The sequence below is a fragment of the Cervus elaphus genome, chromosome 9 (assembly GCF_910594005.1).
Source record: "Cervus elaphus chromosome 9, mCerEla1.1, whole genome shotgun sequence".
NCBI lineage: Eukaryota > Metazoa > Chordata > Mammalia > Artiodactyla > Cervidae > Cervus > Cervus elaphus.
The window spans coordinates 63,162,950-63,182,493 of NC_057823.1; the positions used below are offsets into that span (position 1 = coordinate 63,162,950).

Here is a 19,544-nt window from a genome sequence, read left to right on the forward strand (position 1 = left end):
TTCGTGGGCCTCAGTAGTTGCAGCTCAAGGGCTTAGTTGCTCCACAGCATGCAGGATCTTCCTGGATCAGAGACCCAGGAACCCGTGTCCCCTGCCTTGGCAGGTGGACTCGAAACCACTGAACCACCAGTGACGTCCCTAATACATACTTCTAATTAAGTGTGAACAATGTGAATTTTGCTGAGTTTTCCTCTTTCCTGTTTTCTTTTTGGCTGTGGCTTTCAGTGGCATGCAGGATCTTCCTCAATCAGGGATCGAACCCATACCCACTGCAGTGAAAGCATGGTGTCCTAACCACTGGACTGTCAGGGAAGTCCCTTCTTCGTTTTATGTTATTATTAGTCCTTTTTAATTTCGTCTCTACTAGTCTAAAAGATACGCATTCTTGGTTTAAGTGAACTTTAACACCACACTGATTGTAGGAGGTAGGTGTAGGTACTGTAAATATTGTCTGTATTTCACAGGTGATGAAAATGGGGCACAGGAAAGGTAAATAATCTGTGCAAACGTCACAGAGCCAGTAAGACTTGGAGCTGGGATTTAAATCCAAGTGCTGTGATTCCAGATCTCATGTTTTAGAATAAACAATTACTTGCTTACTATCTTGAATAGGCTCCACCTATATCCAGTTAAAAATTTTTTTAACCCTAGGAAAAAAAGAACAGTGTAAAGATACCAGTTACTGATCCTACTGCTCCTCTCCTCAAAGCCAACCAGTTTCTCATGTACAGCTGATGAGCATAAAAAGTATACACACACATCATCTTTCTTTTTCACAGTAACACAAAAGAGAACATTTTATAGTCTTCTGCCTTTTTCACCAAATCTATCTTGGAAATTATACACCAACACACACAGAGGTATCTCTGTGTCCTATTTAATAACTCTGTAACTTATTTAACCAGACCCAAATTGATAAATGCTTCCACAATTTTGCTACTACAAATAACACAGCAATGAGTAATCTTGTATGCAAATCACTTCCCACATGCATAAATTTATCTGTAGGATAATTTCCTAAAAGTGCATTTGTTATTTTGATGGATATTGCCAAACTGCTAACTTCTGCCAATCTGATGATTATGCAATGGTTTCTCACTGCAGTTTTAATATACACTTCCTGATTACTGTACATGTTTGAGTATCTCTCCTCTTTACTGGGAACTGGGATTCCCTCTGCCATAACTGGCACATTAGTATCTACTTGACAATTTTATAATGGGGTATTCTCTTTTCCTTACTGATTTGTTATACTTCTTCACATATTCTGGATACTAATTCTCTGTCAATTACATACTTTACAAATTACTCTTCTCAGTCTATGATCTATCTTTTCATTTCTTTATGGGTTTTCCTTGTAATGGGGGTACAAATTTTAATGTGTCAAACATGTGATTTTATCCTTTATGGTTTATCTTACTATGGACTACTTACTCCCTTAACCAGAAGCCATAAAGAATATTCTTCCATATTTCCTTCTAGAAGTATTGCTCTTCATATTTACTCTTTAAAGTTTTCAAGGTTCCTAAAATTGACTTCTGTGTATCGTGTTAAGTTAGAGGACCCATTTTTTTTTTTTTCATAGAATCACTTGAGATGATTTCACAGGCTATTCTTTCCCCAGTGACTTGAAAGGCCATTATTTGGTGAAATCAAGTTTCCCGACATGCATAAGTCTGTTTCTGCTTTCTCTATTCTGTTTCAACAGTCTATAAATCTAACATAAACAAATACTTTTTATATGTGTGTGTGTATATATATATATTCCCTCTTACATAAAAAGTTATGTGCCTACTATACACCCTGTTTTTATTGCATTTATAAATACATCCCATATTATGACATTGTTTCTTATAGATCTGCAGTACTCATTGGGTGGATGTATCATAATCTCTACATATTTTGGTTTGTATTTGTAGAGGTGTATCTCCAGGGAGGTTGATGGGTCAATACAATACTGATTTTTCGCCTGCTGGATCTGTCCATTTCTGAGAGACAGGTGTTAAAGTCTCCAACTATGATGGTGGATTCATCTATTTCTCCTTATAGCTGTATCAGATTTTGCCTCACATGGTTTGACACACGATTGTTGGGCAAATGTACATTAGGAATGGTTGTATCTTCTTGGAGAACCGACCTCTTTATCATTATGTAATATCCTTCTTTAGCTGTGGTAACTGTCCTTACTTTGGAGTCTGCTCTGTCTGAAATGAATATGGCTACTCTTGCTTTCTTTTGATTAGTATTAGCATGGTATATTTCCTTCTTTCCTCTGGTTTCTTCCTTCCTCTATCTCTCCCTTCTTTCTTTCTATGCCTTGTTTGAATCAGGAATTAAAGTCTATACACTGTATTTGTTTGGTTGACAGGCCTAAGTCTCTTCTAATCTAATGCTGTATTGTTTGATAATAGGAGCTATTAGTCACATGTCATTATTTAAATGAATTTCACCTTAGAAAGACTCAGGACCCGCAGCTGCACTACCATATTTCAAGTGCTCAGTAGGCTACATGTGACTTGTGTCTAACATGCTCGACTGTACAGATAAGGAACATTTCCATCACCACAGAAAGTTCTGCTGGATGGTATTGATCTAAAATGTTTCCTTTCCCTTTTTTGGGTATTTTTTCTTTTACAGTATTTCTTTTATTAATTGAAGAGACTGATGTTTCATAGATTTCCAGAGCCTGGATCTGCTTATTTTTCTTCTTTCTTGCTTTTCTTTTAAATTGATTTTTAAAAATCAGTCCTTTTTGTTTCCTCCTTACTCTCCTAAAAGCTTTATATTCTTTCAGTATTCTTCTAGGGGTTAGCAGTATGTACTTAACCTACACATACCCTAGCTTCCACATTTGTAAAATAAGGCTAACAAAGAAGAGTACTTACCTCACTGAGTTAGGGGCTTTAAGCTTCTTTTGAAAGCTTTAGAACAGTGCCTGCACACTGGAACATTCTCTATAAACATTTTCTAGTTACTACTTTCCAGAGGTTTTGATACTGACCAGATGTCAACTGCATTTATTTTTGCTTTTCTCTTACACAAATGACAACTCTACAGAGAGGAATACTTACTCGGCAGCGCAGGGACCGTTTGATCAGAAGATGCTTATGACGAGGATAGAGCTGTGAGGCACAGACTGGCTGGAAGTCAGGCTGTAAGAGGCGCTGCTGAAGGGTGGTCACTAGCATGAAAGGCAGAAACCATGCTTAGTTTAAGTGACTTGCTCAAAATCAGATGTATACGTGATGACTACACAAAATAACACTGCCTTTGTGACCAGCACTCTTCAAAAAAAAAAAAATGGAAATTTGACAGACATTTCTTCAAAGGATTACCTCTATCTTATTTTCTGCATGATTCATTTTAGTACTAACAACTACATTAAAAATCTCAAGTCAAAAATAAAAATCACAAGGCACAGAAGTAACAAAAACAGAATTAGATGTAAAATAGAAACAAATTAGAATCATGTATAAAATTACCCTCTGTTAAATTTACTGGTCTGGTATAATAGTCTTCAGGTAGAGGTTCCACTTCATCTACAGCCTGAGCTGGCTCAATTTTTATCTCCTTCTGGTCCTCTCCTTCTTTAAGGCTAAAAGATAAAAGCAGTCATTTCTCAAGGGTCCACCTAAAAGTCCATGATATTGCTAACTAAAGTACTCCTCTATCGTAGAATATTTTTTCTAGCTAGGTTTTTCCTAAGTATGAGCATCTTCTTCCCCACTGGCAATTGTTACTTTAAAACCACAGTCCTTCAATACTGATTTTGATACCAGCTTTTTCCCTCAAAGTCATTTAATGTCCAAACTTACGAAAGTCCAGCAAGGGTACTGATGGTTGTACCAGCTCTTGGTCGCTGAAGCCGGGTTCCAAGACCGTATTTGTCCTAAACAGAGTTAAGAAATTTCTGTTAGAAATTCTATTTTTATATATGCTATGTATCAAAATAAAGAATTTGGGGAGGGACAGCATGAGAAGCTCAGGGAAATAAGCAAAAAAAAAAAAAAAAGCTAATTTAATAAATGCTTCTTTTAAAGAGAGTAAGTGTAGCCCCACATCCTCTTATTCTCAAAATGACAACAAAAGCACCAAACATGGAGATTGAAACTACGTTAATACAGTGAAAATGAGCAAAATGTGATTTTTAATCTAAAAATATCTAAGCAATGGCTTAGACCAGAAAACTATGTGAAGTATCTAAGACACACGATGAATGTCTTCTGGGAACACCAGTGATCATCTGCTAACTTTAGGGTCAGCAAGAATGATAAAAGCACTTACCACTACATGAATAGTGTGTTGCTGTAGGCCCCAAAATAGCAGCAGGTTGCAACAGAGACAAAAAAATGCAGGATAAGATAGAAGCAAGCTCATACAGCGGGCAGGTCACGGGGAAGGTGGGAGAGTGACAAACACACTTAATGCAAAGTCCTCCCTAAGTACACTGCTGCATATGCTGATTATACCACTGGATTGTTCAAAAAACTGAGATGTCATAAAAGTCTCTGGCAAATGTGGATGCTTTGCAAGTTGTAATGTTTTATTAAATTCTAAAAGACATTTTTATATGACTCTTACCAATTCTTAGGGTTTTAATGGCTTAACTAATTCTCAGGCAGAAGCAGTACAAGAATTTATTTAACCATTACAAGTCCCATTCCCTTCAGTGTAAAACGGGAATATACCACCTACTACACAGGACTGTTGTGAGGATTAAACACAGTAATATGTATAAAGAACTAAGCACTGAGTTTGATATATCACTGCCATTCAAGAAACATTATTTATTAAATGCCAACCTGCTTGGCTCCAATCAAACACACAAAAAATAAATTATTCTGGGAGCAAATAAAACTTGGGGGGACAACAGCAAAAGCTTCAAATCCTAATTTCTCACTTCTAATTGGTAGTTTACAAACTAGTAGAGAATAACTTTGATCAATAATTTCTATCAAAATTACACCTGCATATATTACTACTTATTTAACCACAAAAGAGCTCAGTATAAAAGTCAGTATTTTTCACATTGGAGAAATATTGGGAGGTGCCAAAAAATTATGATAACTAAAGCCCAGAAATCACTATTACCAGGATGCCAAAGGTGGGTGGACTACATGTGTAACATGAATAAAATCTACCATTTGTTCATATTCCTCTGACTTTCTGTAATATGCAAAAGCTGTAAACGTGCGTGCCTACAAAACTAATAGTAGCCTCTTTAGGAAATAAGAAGATGATAGAGGGGAGTGATGGAGAAAGAAACACAAATGTACTTAAAGAACTCAAAAAGAACTAATGATATAGCAAAAGCATATCCGTTGGACTTAAACACCTATCACCTGAGGGACCTTTTTTTGCTAGCCATCATTCAGGAATCTAGAGACAATGGCCACTTTCTGAAATGTTCACCACTCTTGTACCATACTGGTCTTGATCAGTGAATTAGAAATTCCTCTTTGGACCAAGTTCTCACCGAAAAAGCCAAAGGCATATAGTTTCTACGCCGTGCCAGTTTCTTGCGATCTCGCTCAACCTTCTCCTTCTGAGCAAGCTGCTGGTAATACTCAATCAGTTTGTTCATCTGTAAGAAATCAAAATATTTGAAACAGCTAACAAGAAGCTTAGGAAATTCATCAACTAAACTGACTAGACATATAATGAACAGAAAAGACACATTGAGTGGGCAAGTTTCTCTTCCCAGAAGAGAATTTGTCTTCCTTACATGATCTATTTTTCAGAATTGAAATGGAACTTTCAAGTTCAACAACAGAAGAAATGAGCAATGAAAAGGCTTGAAAATTCCACATTCTCTTTTCACTGCTCTTTTATTTCACTGCTTACTTCCCCTCACAACCACTCCTATTTTTCTGGCATGGCCACAGAACCATTATTTCCAACAATGTGACATTTCATACTCGACTTTCTCCTTGACTCCAACACATATTTTCATTTCAAAAATATACTTTCATCATAAAAGCCATACAACTGTGAAAAGTTCAAGCAATATAGGAATATAAAGAATAGAAAGTAAAATTTCTCTTTATCTCTCATGCCCACGTTCACCCTTCTCCTCACCACAGGTATCCACTACTACAGGTGAGAAATCTTTCTTACACACAGGCACAGGTATGATATTATATTCTGCACACATTAAAAAATGCATGCATAGTCATACAATTTTTATATGTGCAAAATAAATATAGGTCTTTATATTTTCCATATAAGGGGGAAAAACTTGCTCTTTTAAAACTTTTTCACTTTACGTGTGAATTTTCCACTCAGTACATATATTAATAGATTTACCTCATTCTTTTTAAAAGTTGCAGCTTATTAAATGGCACAGGTGTCCTAAAGGTATTTAACCATTTCCTCTGAGAGCACGTAAATGGTCTCCTGATACCCACTCTTGTTCTCTCAACTCAATAGTAATTATTTCTTAGAAACACTTATCTGATCCTGTCAGCTCTTCTGCTTTAAAGGCTTCTCAAATGCCTTAACTTGGTCCACATGGTTCTGCAGTTTGGCCCCAAATCCTTTTCTCCCTTCACCTACCGCAACGCTCCACTCTGGCGCACTTGCCCACTGGTCTACAACTTGCTCCTTCCACTTACAAGCTCTTTGCCTTGAGTGTTCCTCCACCCTGAATCCTTTCCCTTCTCTGCCTGTTGTCCTCAGATCCTAGTGCAATCCTCAGATGTAGACTTATCTAGTTCAAATTCCCTATAATAAATGCTCACACGCACAGATTCTCTCTCCTTCCATTACTTTGAGTTTTTCCTTTATCTGGGGATTAATTGATTTTGTTTTCCCATCAGTCTTAAACTCTGCGAGAGGAAAGGTCATATATTCCTATTGCTCAGCATGGTCCCTGGCACACAGATGGAGCATATGCTTGATAACTCCTTGGTAACTGAATATACAGATTTTTGTGCGTGAGTACAGGTATTTCTGTAGGTCAGAGTCCAGGAAGTAGATACTGCTAAGAGACCAAGAAAGCTGTAGTAGTTCACACTGACAATAGTATATGTGAAAAGGTCCAACTGGATACACTCCCATCCAGGATATTTTCAGTATTTCTAATTTTAGCTGAGGTCATAAGTGAATAATTGTAAATTATTATTTAATTTCCAGTTTGACTGTACAACTTCATTTCAATCACATTTCACCATCTTTCTAATATTCTGCTTCGGAGGCAACAAAATCAGTCCTAATGTACACTGCAGAGATCAATTCACTGTGAACTATTAAAGGATGTCTAAATCATGATTGCTACTGATTCCAAAAGCATCTTCTAAATTAGTGGTGTTTCCAAGACTTAAGATATGCTGATATGTTTACAGGTTGAGGATATGATATTTCTGAGAACAAATGGACCCTTTAACTTAGTTTGTGGGTATACGGAAAACAGAAACATATTATTTCCTTTTTCCAATTCACAAGAGTACAGAAATAAAATTACTCTTAGGTTTCTCTATTAACTTATGTCAGGCTGGAAAAAACTGCCATTATGATTTAATGTCTTACACAAGAAGCACTTTCTAAGTGTAAAAGACACCAAAACACACATCATAGATTTATAAGCCTAAGCCATATTCACTAATAAAATGGTCTTTTTCCTCATCTTTCCTCATGTCATCCTCTCTCTGATGACCCTTTACTTACCCGTTGCGTGTGAGGATTTTCAGGTTCCTGCCAACCACCACTAGCTGAAAAATAAAGGAATATTAAACAAGGCTTACATAATCTGATTTTATTTTCACAAAAACAGGTCATCTGCAGGCCACAGACTTAAACTTAAAAACATAAAATCACAGAATTTTCAAGAAAGAGTCCTAGAAATTACATAGGCCAGAGTGCTCAAAATCAAATTCTTTAAATATAATGATGGTGATAATAATAACCACCACTAGGACCACCTCTACAACTAATACATGTATAATTTCTCTGCCAGGTATGTGAAATGTATCAAACTTCATTTTATTCTCATAATAACCCTCTGAGGTAGAGACTTTCATTATTAGTCTTATTTTACAAATGAGGAAATTGAAGCTCAGAGAGTTAAATAACTTGCCCAAAGTCACAGAGACAGTAAGCAATAAAGCCAGAATTCAAACCCAGGCAGTCTGACCCCAGAGAATTTGCCCTTACCTACAATATTGTGCAAATTGAAAACAACCTAAATGTCCATTTGGAAGAGACTAAAGAAGCAAACTGTGGTTAAGTCAGGCATGAATCACTTACTATCACTACTACATACCACAAACAAACTTGATAGAGATAAGCTGTAGCAGCATACATAAAACAAGGTTCTATTTGTTTCAAGTTGAGAAACACATTTGCTAATGGCTACATACTATGTGGAGAACTGCAAAAATATGCAAAGAACTGATGAAAACTCAAGACTGATGACCATCTCTCTTTAGGAAACAGAAGGCAGATGGAGTGGGAGGAAGACTATACTGGGCTTACACTGTTTTGGTTCTGTTTAATTTCTTAAGCTGAGTGGTAAATTCATGAATGTGTATTATTTTTATAAAAATAACTTTTTTTCCCAAATAAAAACGACTCCTAAAAAACAACAACAAAAAAACGACTCCTGTTGAAGGTGACACTGTAACTCTTGGCAGGAAATGGCAGCAGTAACAACCTTTAGTACAATATTTATATTTTAAAAGTTGCTTTACTTAAGGCAAACATGAAAAATAATTATGTGAAAAAAATGTTTCAGTAATATTTTAGAAAAATCTTAAGTTTTACCTAATTGCATTTTTAGAACTGCTGATTGATTCTAAACACAAATTTAAGAGCCATTATGATCTCATTATAAGTTTTTGCACATTACTGACACAAGGGCTTACTTATAAATAAACAAATAGTTGTAACTAAAGTGGTTTCGGGGCTTCTCAGATACCAATGACATCATGGAAGAAATGAAATTATCTGTACTTCTTAAGAGCTCCGAGTATTCAATTATCACTGTCAACATAGCCTTAGAGGAGCTAGATTTCTAGAAATAAGCACAGGCTTTAAATTCTAAAAAATAAATTATCCAATCCTAATGGTTTATAGTCCAAAAAGTATCAAAAAAAGACTTCCAGAGTAACAAACTGAGAAATCTATTTGGATTTCCCGGTTTTGTTTAATCTGATAAAAAGAAACAAAATACAAACATGGAAAAAATACACTTTAACTCACTGAACTAAGTGCCACTTTGAGGTTGTTTTTCACATCTAACTTAAATTCATAAACAAATTTAAACAATCTACTTGCTACACTGACATTAAGACACAAATATTTACTGACAATCTAAAAAGATGGTACAGAAACTTTCCAATATAAATCATATTTCAGGAAATACCTACCCACCAACAAACACTTTAAGAAACTTGTTTGTTAACTTTCTGTTTTTGAAGAATGTTTTATCAAAATAATGTATGAAATTAGGAAAATAACCAAGAGCTCAGGCATTCTACACCAAAGGGCAAACTCAAGAAAATCAAGAATTAAGTTTTAAGAACAGAGTTGAATCTGAAAGAACTTCACCCATTTTTACTACCAAATTATATGAGAAACTATAGGAAATTTTTACCTAATGTCCATCTTCATTTGAGTTACATCAAATAACATAATTTTTTAATTGGCTTCCTCATGTATTAGTAAGCTGATATTTTTTCAAACTTTAAACATTTTGTATTGGGGTACAGCCAATTAACAATGTTGTGGCAGTCTCAGGTGAAGAGCGAAGGGACTCAGCCATATATACACATGTACCCATCCTCCTCCAAACCTCCCTCTCATCCATGCTGGCACATAACACTATACATGTGCTATACAATATGTGCTTTACAACAGGTCCTTGTTGGTAAGTTGACATTTTTAATGAAAACCTAAAAATGGTAATTTTTAACAAGTCTAAAAAATTTCAGAAAATTAATGAAATTTCAGGAAGAAAAAAGACAATGGAGAGTTAGCAGTGCTACTGTTTATATAAAAAATAAATAGCAACTCAAGATTCTGAACTGACTGTAATAAAGAGTGTTTCTCTGTTATTAACCATGGAGTACAGAAAATGAAAAAATAAAAGAAGCTTCCTAATAAAGATTAAGTGCAACCTCTGCTTTGAAACACAAAAATGATGGAGAGGTAATTAACATTTTAGACTGTCTTTAGGTCCAAACACACATAACTTTTCTGTAACACTTATGATATATATGGAGAAGGAAATGGCAACCCACTCCAGTGTTCTTGCCTGGAGAATCACAGGGATGGGGGAGCCTGGTGGGCTGCCATCTATGGGGTCGCACAGAGTCAGACACAACTGAAGTGACTTAGCAGCAGCAGCAGCAGCATGATATATATAGATGTCTCTTTAAGCATGTGTTTGAATGCTCCAGGATAGATACCTGGACATGGAATTTTTGGATAAAAGAATAAAAGCAATTTAAAAGTTTAATAAATGTCAAACTGCTCTCTAAGGTGGTAGCAGACAAAAAAACTTTTCCTATATTTCTGTCACACTACCAGATTTTTACAATTTTGCCAAATCAATGGACTAAGTTTTAATATGCATTTTCCTGATTACTAGTAAAACTGAAACATATCCTTTTGCATATTTATTGACTTTAAAACATCATCTCACTAAGTTGTGTGCAAAAAACAAATTCCAATGATTTGTGCACATTTTGGTTATTGAACATTTTTATATCCATTTCTGAGGGCTGCTGTTCATATTCTTTGACAATTTTTTTTTTTCTCTTGGGTAGCTTCCCTACTGATTTATAAGGGTTCCTTATTTTTGGTTATTTATCTGTAGTCTGTTAAATATGATATAAGATTTGCCACTTTAATCCTTTAAGTTTGTTCATGGTGTGTTTCACCATCAGCAGCAATTATTTTTTATGAAGAACATTAATCTTTTGATTCTAAAAATACCTGTCAGATATATAAATGCTATTTTACCAACCTTAAGAATACCCAGTTTTCAATGAAATATCATGGTCATAAATGTGAGAATTTGGGAACATAGAAGTTTAGTGGCAGAATACTCTGAATTTATCTCCTACCTCCCAACAAGTAACAGAATTCATGATTTGTGTGCAACTACAACTCTGTTGATTTCACAAAATCTCATGCTGAAGTCCACGTCACTCACCCACAGATTTATCTGCCATGCCCACATCTCTAGACGTCCAGCGACAAAATCCACAGGCCAAATAGTAGGCTTTCTTCATGGTGGTCTTGGCTGGGTCATCTGGAAGCTGTGTGGAGATGCTTGTTGCCCGAGTGGAGAGGGTGTGCATACAGCCAGGACAGTCAAAGCAGTTGGCACATCTAGAATACAACAAACAACCACTGATTCATTCAACAAGTATTTACCAAGCACCTACTACGTTCAAGATATTGTTCTATATGTCAGGAATTCAAGAGAGAACTATAAGGGAAGGGTGACTCTCAAACAAAAAGAAATCAAAAATACTCTGAAGAGACTCTTATAAACTGTTTTAAAATTTCAAAAGCTTTACATGCTAATTATTTTTTAAAACGTGCAGTCATCACCCAAGTTCCTGAATAACTACAGCATGACCCAAGCCTATTCACAGAGGGAATCACTGTTAACAGTCTGGAGTTCACTTTTAGACTCTTCTTATGCTTGCACAGACCACAAAGATTCTGTGGGACAAAGAAACGTCACAGCTTATGACTTTAGAGAGGACAGACCAATTGCACAATGGAAAACTGAGAGGCAACAATTCAATAAGCTCTGACACTGGGTTTGGAAAATAATTGCTTGTTTGCCATGCCAGAGAGCTGAAACAGATACCAAATAATGCTACCAAGGTGAAATGGTTCAGAAGGGTGGCGTTTTCAGGGCCTTCGGTTCTCTTCAGGCATTACTTTTCCTAGTGAACCAGCCAACATTCCCCTACAAGGGCCTCCATGCCTTTTTGTTTTTCTAGTAGAAAGTTTTCCACTTTCCTACCACCTGAGATTATCAAGATTGTACCTTCAGTCAGAGACTTGCTCTAAAGTTCCATAACTCCAATTTTCTGTGATATTTTGCTACTGGACAATATCCTCAAGTAAGGATAATAATAGTAACTACCTTAAAAGGATAAGGACTTCCCTGGTGGCTCAGACGGTAAAGTGTCTGTCTACAATGAGGGAGACCAGGGTTCGATCCCGGAGTCGGGAAGATTCCCTGGAGAAGGAAATGGCAACCCACTCCAGTACTATTGCCTGGAAAATCCCATGGACGGAGGAGCCTGATAGACTACAGTCCATGGGGTCGCAAAGAATCGGACACGACTGAGAGACTTCACTTTCACTTAAAGGGATACTTTGAGGATTAAATGATAAAATAAAGGTATGGATGGCATACAAAGCTGGTTTATATGGAGCTGTTTCTCTAGGAGAGGAAGGACAAATAGTGGTTTATATCCATGGAGGTACAAAGGTGTGACTGGTTGCAAACGACTTCCACACCATGCTAAAAATCAAAATGGCACCAGTAACAATGAGCGTTATCTACTACTCAGATCTTGATTTTTAACACCAATCTCTAGTAAAAGGTACCAGGGCTCCTTGGAGAAATGGCTCTGGAACAGAAAATACAGATGAGCCTGGAGTAAGTAGGAAAGTTCTCAAACAACTGAATAACGCTTCCCTCCCCCTCAATGCCATAAAATGATGGGGGTATGCCAAAGGGAGACAGAAATCTACTAAAAAAGGGTTATAAGAGCCAAAGCTGGAACAACCTGAGTTAAAAAAAAAATAGTAGTATTGGAGTATAATCTAAAGTATACAAAAATATTCACAAGTCCACGCTGCTTTAAGTAAATGATTAAATAAATAAAAAAGGGAAAAGAGAAAAATCTTCCATGCAAAAGAATTCCAAGTAATTCATGAAGACAGCTCTCATGGAAGGGAAGCATAACTTGCTACTAGTTAAGTGTGGGCTGTATTAGTACATTTCCTTCCAAGAGTATGATATGGAAAAGGAAAAAAAGAAAAGAGTAACTTAACATCAGAAAAATCTGACAAACAATAGCTCAAGCCAAGTAATCAAGGTTAACATCTACCGTGAAAAGTCATATTGGTGGTATATACCCCTGATATGATGTGGTGAGAGATGCACTTTACCTATGTGATCCTCTTCCCCAAAACACATTCTCTTAGATGATGACAAAAGCATCAGACAACTTCCAATCAAGGGACATTCTACAAAATATCTTACCAGTACTTCTCAAAACCAAGGAAAGTCTAACAAATTTTCACAGCAAGAGGAGCCTAAAGAGATATGACTATTAAATACAATGTGGGTATCCTGAATAGGATCCTAGAACAGAAAAATGAGATTAGAAGAAAAATTGAGGAAATCCAAATTTAATAATAATGCTACCAATAACATTCATTAATTGAGACAAATAATACCATACTAATAGATGACATTTACAATAGGGGAGAACGGGTAAAGATTAAAGGGAATTCTCTGTATCATCTTCACAGTTATCTTAAGTCCAAAACTGTTATAAAATACAATTTTTTTTTAATGGAAGTGTCATCTTTGGCAAAAAATGATGCTAAAAAAAGAAAAACAGCTAATTTCATGTGTTTTCTTACCAGCTATTAAAATTTAGCTGTGGAAAATAGGAAAAATGGATCCCAGTCTTACCTATTCTTTTTTAGTTTGGCTTCAGCCGATGGCATATTTTCTAAACAACTGGGACAATAATGGGAGTCCACCTAGAATGAAACAAGAAATCAAAAAATCATCTTGGCTTGTGTACATACCTATAACAAACAGTGAAATTTAAAATACATTATTCTGCAGCAGAAGGTGAGAGACCATCGTTCTGGCAAAGAACTTGGACTGTTTCCAGCACAGGGTTTATTCTTACAAAAATCCCCTGTTTTTTTCTTAACCTCTCAATTTCCTGAAATCCTTCTATTTTTCTTTTCTGAATTTTCCTATTCCCTTTCACCAGGGTTTTATGTGTTAGACACATTAAAATACGTTCATGTTAAAGAAGACTCTAACAAATAATCCAATTTATGAAGCTGTGGTCAAATATCCTTTTATCTACTCTAGCTTTATGGGACTGCAATAACTGGACCACACTTTAATGGTTAAGAGAGATTTTAAAAGTTCTCTCGTTACTGATGTATTACATGTTCACTGAAGGAAAGCATAAATTAACAGTTACAAAGTTAGCTATAGTCAACCAACTAGAGATTTTTAAATGGCAAATTAAACCACTAAGTTAATAAGATAGTCTTATTGTATTTAGCTCGAAAACATAGTATAAAAATTAAATTCACTGTATTTTTTTAAGGACTGAATAATTATTTCCTTTAATGTAGGAAGACCCTATTTGATAATTCTAGAACTCTGGGCATCTGCAGATGGAAAGACAGATTCACCCGAACATAAATACTATGACAGAAACTGGTTTCTGTTTTTATCATCTGCTTATAAACAGAACCCCTTTGAAAGATAAAGTTGCTGCTCAAATAGTCACCAGGAACACAAAATACAGTACTGTTAACTTATATTTGCACTTACACATCATAAAAGGCAAAATGTAATTCACTCCATTTTGTTCCTTTCTGAATTATGCTCTCTTCAAGTGCAGCTCCAATTCCAGGCTCCCCATTAGAACTTTCTGGACTGCTTCAGCCTTCATTGGCATCATCCTCCCCCAAACCCTAATGCCTTCTGTTTCTCAGGTGCACACCAGTCCATAAAAAATACAGACTGAATGTAATAGCTGAAGCTGTCCTTACAGATTATGAAAACTAGCTCCCTACTGATCACCAAATGAGAATCTAGTCTAATTCTGGAGGTGAAGCTGGGACAGGGGGGCATCACAGAGAGAAAGGACCTACCAAAGGGATAAGCATACAAAGTGCTAATAGAGAAAAACAAATGCTGTATATAAAACAGCATTGATTTTTCTTTTTCCCTTGTGTTATTTAACTGCTTTCTCTGACTATTCTGAATAGTATGAAAAATATTCTCAATAGTAATTAATAATGTGTAAAATGGCTTATAGTATAGGACATATTCTCATAAGCATTTTTAACAGTCCAGGGATCCTGACTGAAGTCCATTGAATCAGGCTGCTTGGTTTCAAATCCTGGTCCTTCCTCAAATTTTTGGCTGTGTGACATACTGCAAACATTGTGTTTCTTTAACTGTGAAGTACAAGAGGCATCAGTCACTTCAGTCCTGTCCGACCCTTTGCGACCCCTGGGCTGTAGCCCACCAGGCTCCTCTGTCCATGAGATTCTCCAGGTAAGAATACTTAAGTCAGTTGTCATGCCCTCCGCCAGGGGATCTTCCCCATCCGGGTATCGAACTAGCGTCTCCTGCATTGCAGGCGGATTCTTTACGGACTGAGCCAAACCCCTAACGGTAAAGTGTTTTTTTTTTTTAAAAAAAGATATTTATTCTGTTGGTTTGTAGAATGATTAAAGGAGATTATGTAAAGCACATGGCATACAGAAAGTACTGAATAAGCAGAAACTATGTATTATTAATACTAATCAGCTTTTCCTTCAGGAGCCTGCAAGTAACTCAAGAGCAGGATTTATGTCTTAACCCGTCTTTTAATCCCCAAAGCTTACTGAATGAACACGTGCCAAGTGCTGCAGACGTTTTGGGGCTTTGTTATTCGTTGATGATTTTTTTCCCCCAGGGTGGGGTCTTTTACATTCTGAGCAATCCCACCTCCAAAGCCCACTTGTATCAGTGAAGGACAGAAATGTACCCCCAGAAGAAGGGCCATAAATATCATACTTTGAGCTTTTTAAACAACAGATCCGATTCTAAGCGCTTTTCAGTCAGCTCACCCCACCCCAACCCTCTTCTCTGCTGCAGGCCTTGGGCTGGGCCGGGAAACAGAACAAGGCAGTCAGAAGGCCGGGTTTCTGCCCAAGGAGGGGCAGAACTTCCAGGATGGGAGGCGCTTGGATGAGAACAATCGCGGACTTTCCCACTACCTCAATCAATCCTGTAAAGACTGTATCTCGCCCCTCAAGGGGCCTTAACTAAGCACCCCCACATCTTTTCCCCCCACAACCCGCCCAATTACCAAACCCCGCAGCAGATGGCCAGGGTCCCCAAAGTCTAGTTTGTCCAATCAGAAGACACTCTAGAACAGAAAGGCCGCTCAGCCCCACCCAAGGCAGCGCCTCCTTTCGAAGTGACAAATTATAAGGAAATTAAATCATAGACAAAACTGAGTGACGGAAGGCAAAGCCAATCAGCATGCTAGGAAAATGACTACCCGCCTCCAACCGGCGGAACTTCCCCGCTGGTCGCGGTGACTAGGGGGAACGCCTCCCCCATCCCCCAACAGACACTCTTCATGGGACGACTGCGTTACCTCGTGAGACACACATTCCAGCGACCGCAGATCGCTACAATAGCGGCAGAAGTAAAGCTGCGACAGCGGGGCCCGAACCTTCTTTTCTCCCTGGACTAGGTAGAGAACCCGCTCCGATTGCAGCAAGGACGCCATCTTGTGGGGGAGGAGTCAACGACGCTCCCGTCGTATCACGTGACCCGAGGGCCGGCGTTTCCCTAGCTTCCTTCCTTACGTCTTTCAACGTAGACTTTGACGTAAGCTTTCCGAGCAAGTGGGGCTTTGCGCAGGACGAAAGTCAAAATGCGCATGCTCAGCTGGGATACCAGCTTTCTCCCCCAGTTTGGGGCCTGTCCCACCAACCTCGGCTCCCCAAGCTCGTCCCCCTCCAGCATTTTTGTGAGTGTCAACCGCCCGGACGGAGCTCAGACCGTTGTTTTGCTAGATGTGGAGTCGCAGATCAAATCCAGACAGACTCAATACTGTTCTTTCCTTCATTTCTAACAGGAAGGTTGCTCTTTTATTTACAACTGCCTCTCCCGCCCTCACCTTCCAAACAAATCTCCAGAAGTTAGATGGAGGGTTTCTGAAACAGAGTTTCTTGGGAACTAGAAAACTAAGAGTCCACACCAGCACTTCCTTCCGACAATCTTACTATTGACCTATAGGAAACTCTCACAGATATTATCTCTTTTGAAGTTTCTTAGATCGAGCTCTTACACGCAGAAGCTATATCTCATTTCCTGGTTTTCCATATTTAGCATTAGAGTCAAGTCTATATTGTGGATGTTAATGAAGGAATGAAATCAATGAACAGTGTTGCTAGGTGTCATTTACATTTTTCTAGTGCACGCATTCAGGCTTAGACATGTAAAACGACCACTTAGAGCTGGGCTGGCAGAGACTGGAGCCCATGTTACCAGCTTCAGTTCACTGCTTTTCTCTTTGTACTACAATTGAAAGTGAAAGTCCCTCAGTAGTGTCCAGCTCTTTTCAACCCCGTGGACTATACCCATGAAATTCTCCAGGCCAGAATACTGGAGTGGGTAGCCTTTACCTTCTCCAGGGCATCTTTCCAATCCAGGGATTGAACCCAGATCTTCTGCATTGCAGGTGGATTCTTTACCAGCTAAGCCACAAGGGAAGCCCAGTGTTGTATTAATACCTGTCTGATATTAGAGTTGGTGACTGAGAAGAAATAGAACTGAATAGTAATAATAGTTAACATTTATTGAGCACTTACTGAAGGCAGGACGCTTAGTCAAAACTATGTAGTCTCATTTAATTTTCACCGGAACTCCAGAAGGCAGGTGCTATCATTATTTTTATCTCACAGGGCAAAAATGAGTAGGCTATCCATTGAGATCCCAGTTGCTCTTCTCTTCTCCCTGGAAAGCCTGGCCATAACTGGGGTAGACTGAGATTCCTCTGCTCTGTGACTAGTAGTCACCAGTAGTAGAATCCCTAATGCATAGGGTAGTGACCAGCCTGGGCCCTGGGCAGCAGCAAGGCCCAGGCACTGGCATGGGAGGCAGGCACTGGGAACAGAAGGGGAAAGTGAGTCACAGGAAGATACCTGGCTTCATTTCTGAGGCACACAGGACCAGCCTGCCTTAGTGGTGCTGGCAGGTTTTTACCAAAACAGACAACAGCCACAGGTTGGAGTTTGCTGATGCGTGCTATAGCCTCCAGGGGTAGTAGACTGGGTAACTGAGGATTATCATATACTAGAAAGATCCTAGTTCAATCCTTGTAGTTTTCAAATGGAGGAAATGAAGCCCCGAGAGGCAAAGGAACGTGCCCCAGGTTTTCTCACTCCTGGTAGAGTAGTATTCTGTTTTCTGATTCCACAAATGCAGTTCCTCTCACACTATGTCAGTACATTCATATTTACAGTTGAGTAGGAAACCAGTTGCTGTTCTAAAAAGAGAAGAAAGCAAATGCAAGGGAAAGTGGAACCTTAATGGATAGCCTACTCATTTTTGCCCTGGAAGTTTCCCATTTGGGACACATGAGTTTCCCATCACTAGAATGCTCTCTGCTTGTCTTCAACAGGAATTTCCCAAGCATACCTCAAGCCTAACCAAGGCTTGGCCCCTTCCCCTTACTCCCTCTGCTTGGTAGACTAACCGTTTCAGTTCAGTTCAGTCACTCAGTCATGTCCAACTCTTTGTGACCCTATGGACTGCAGTATTCCAGGCTTCCCTGTCCATCACCAACTCCCAGAGTTTGCTCTAACTCATGTCCATCGAGTTGGTGATGCCATCCAACCATCCCGTCCTCTGTCATCCTCTTCCCCTCCTGCCTTCAGGTTGTCCCAGCATCAGGGTCTTTTCCAGTGAGTCAGTTCTTTGCATCAGGTGGCCAAAGTATCGGAGTTTCAGGTTCAGCATCAGTCCTTCCAATGAATATTCAGGACTGATTTCCTTTAGGATTGACTGGTTTGATTTCTTTGCAGTCCAAGGGACTCTCAAGAGTCTTCTTCAGCACCACACAAAAGCATCAATTCTTCAGCATTAAGCTTTCTTTATAGTCCAACTCTCACATCCATGCATGACTGGATGTGAGAAAAACCATAGCTGGACTATTTGGACCTTTGTCTGTAAAGTAATGTTCCTGCTTTTTAATATGCTGTCTAGGTTTGTCATAGCTTTTTTTCCAAGGAGCAAGCGTCTTTTAATTTCATGGCTGCAGTCACCATCTGCAGTGATTTTGGAGCCCAAGAAAATAAAGTCTGTAACTGTTTCCATTGTTTTCCCATCTATTTGCCACGAAATGATGGGACTGGATGCCATGGTCTTCATTTTTTGAATGCTGAGATTTAAGCCAGCTTTTTCACTCTCCTCTTTCATCAAGAAGCTCTTTAGTTCCTCTTCACTTTCTGCCATAAGGGTGGTGTCGCCTGCATATCTGAGGTTATTGATATTTCTCCCTGCAATCTTGATTCCAGCTTGTGGTTCATCCAGCCTGGCATTTCTCATGATGTACTCTGCATAGAAGTTAAATAAGCAGGGTAACAATATACAGCCTTGATGTACCCCTTTCCCAATTTGGAACCAGTTGGTTGTTCCATGTCTGGTTCTAACTGTTGCTTCTTGACCTGCATACAGATTTCTCAGGAGGCAGGTAAGGTGTTCTTGTATTCCTGTCTCTTTAAGAATGTTCCACAGTTTG

At 38.3% G+C, this 19,544-nt stretch overlaps 1 protein-coding gene across 1 annotated transcript in view; it reads right to left on the reverse strand.

Moving 5' to 3' along the window:
- DCTN4 (dynactin subunit 4) overlaps window positions 1-16,558 on the reverse strand; it is a 30,972-nt gene extending 14,414 nt beyond the window's left edge. The window contains exons 1-8 of the mRNA XM_043913316.1: window positions 16,392-16,558; window positions 13,676-13,746; window positions 11,156-11,334; window positions 7,666-7,709; window positions 5,477-5,584; window positions 3,816-3,889; window positions 3,483-3,595; window positions 3,072-3,181 (exon numbers count right to left, since the gene is read on the reverse strand). Of these exons, the coding sequence (XP_043769251.1) occupies window positions 3,072-3,181; window positions 3,483-3,595; window positions 3,816-3,889; window positions 5,477-5,584; window positions 7,666-7,709; window positions 11,156-11,334; window positions 13,676-13,746; window positions 16,392-16,526 (834 nt within the window). The 5' untranslated portion in view covers window positions 16,527-16,558. The remainder of the gene's footprint in view (window positions 1-3,071; window positions 3,182-3,482; window positions 3,596-3,815; window positions 3,890-5,476; window positions 5,585-7,665; window positions 7,710-11,155; window positions 11,335-13,675; window positions 13,747-16,391) is intronic.
- Between the last annotated feature and the right edge of the window lie 2,986 nt (window positions 16,559-19,544).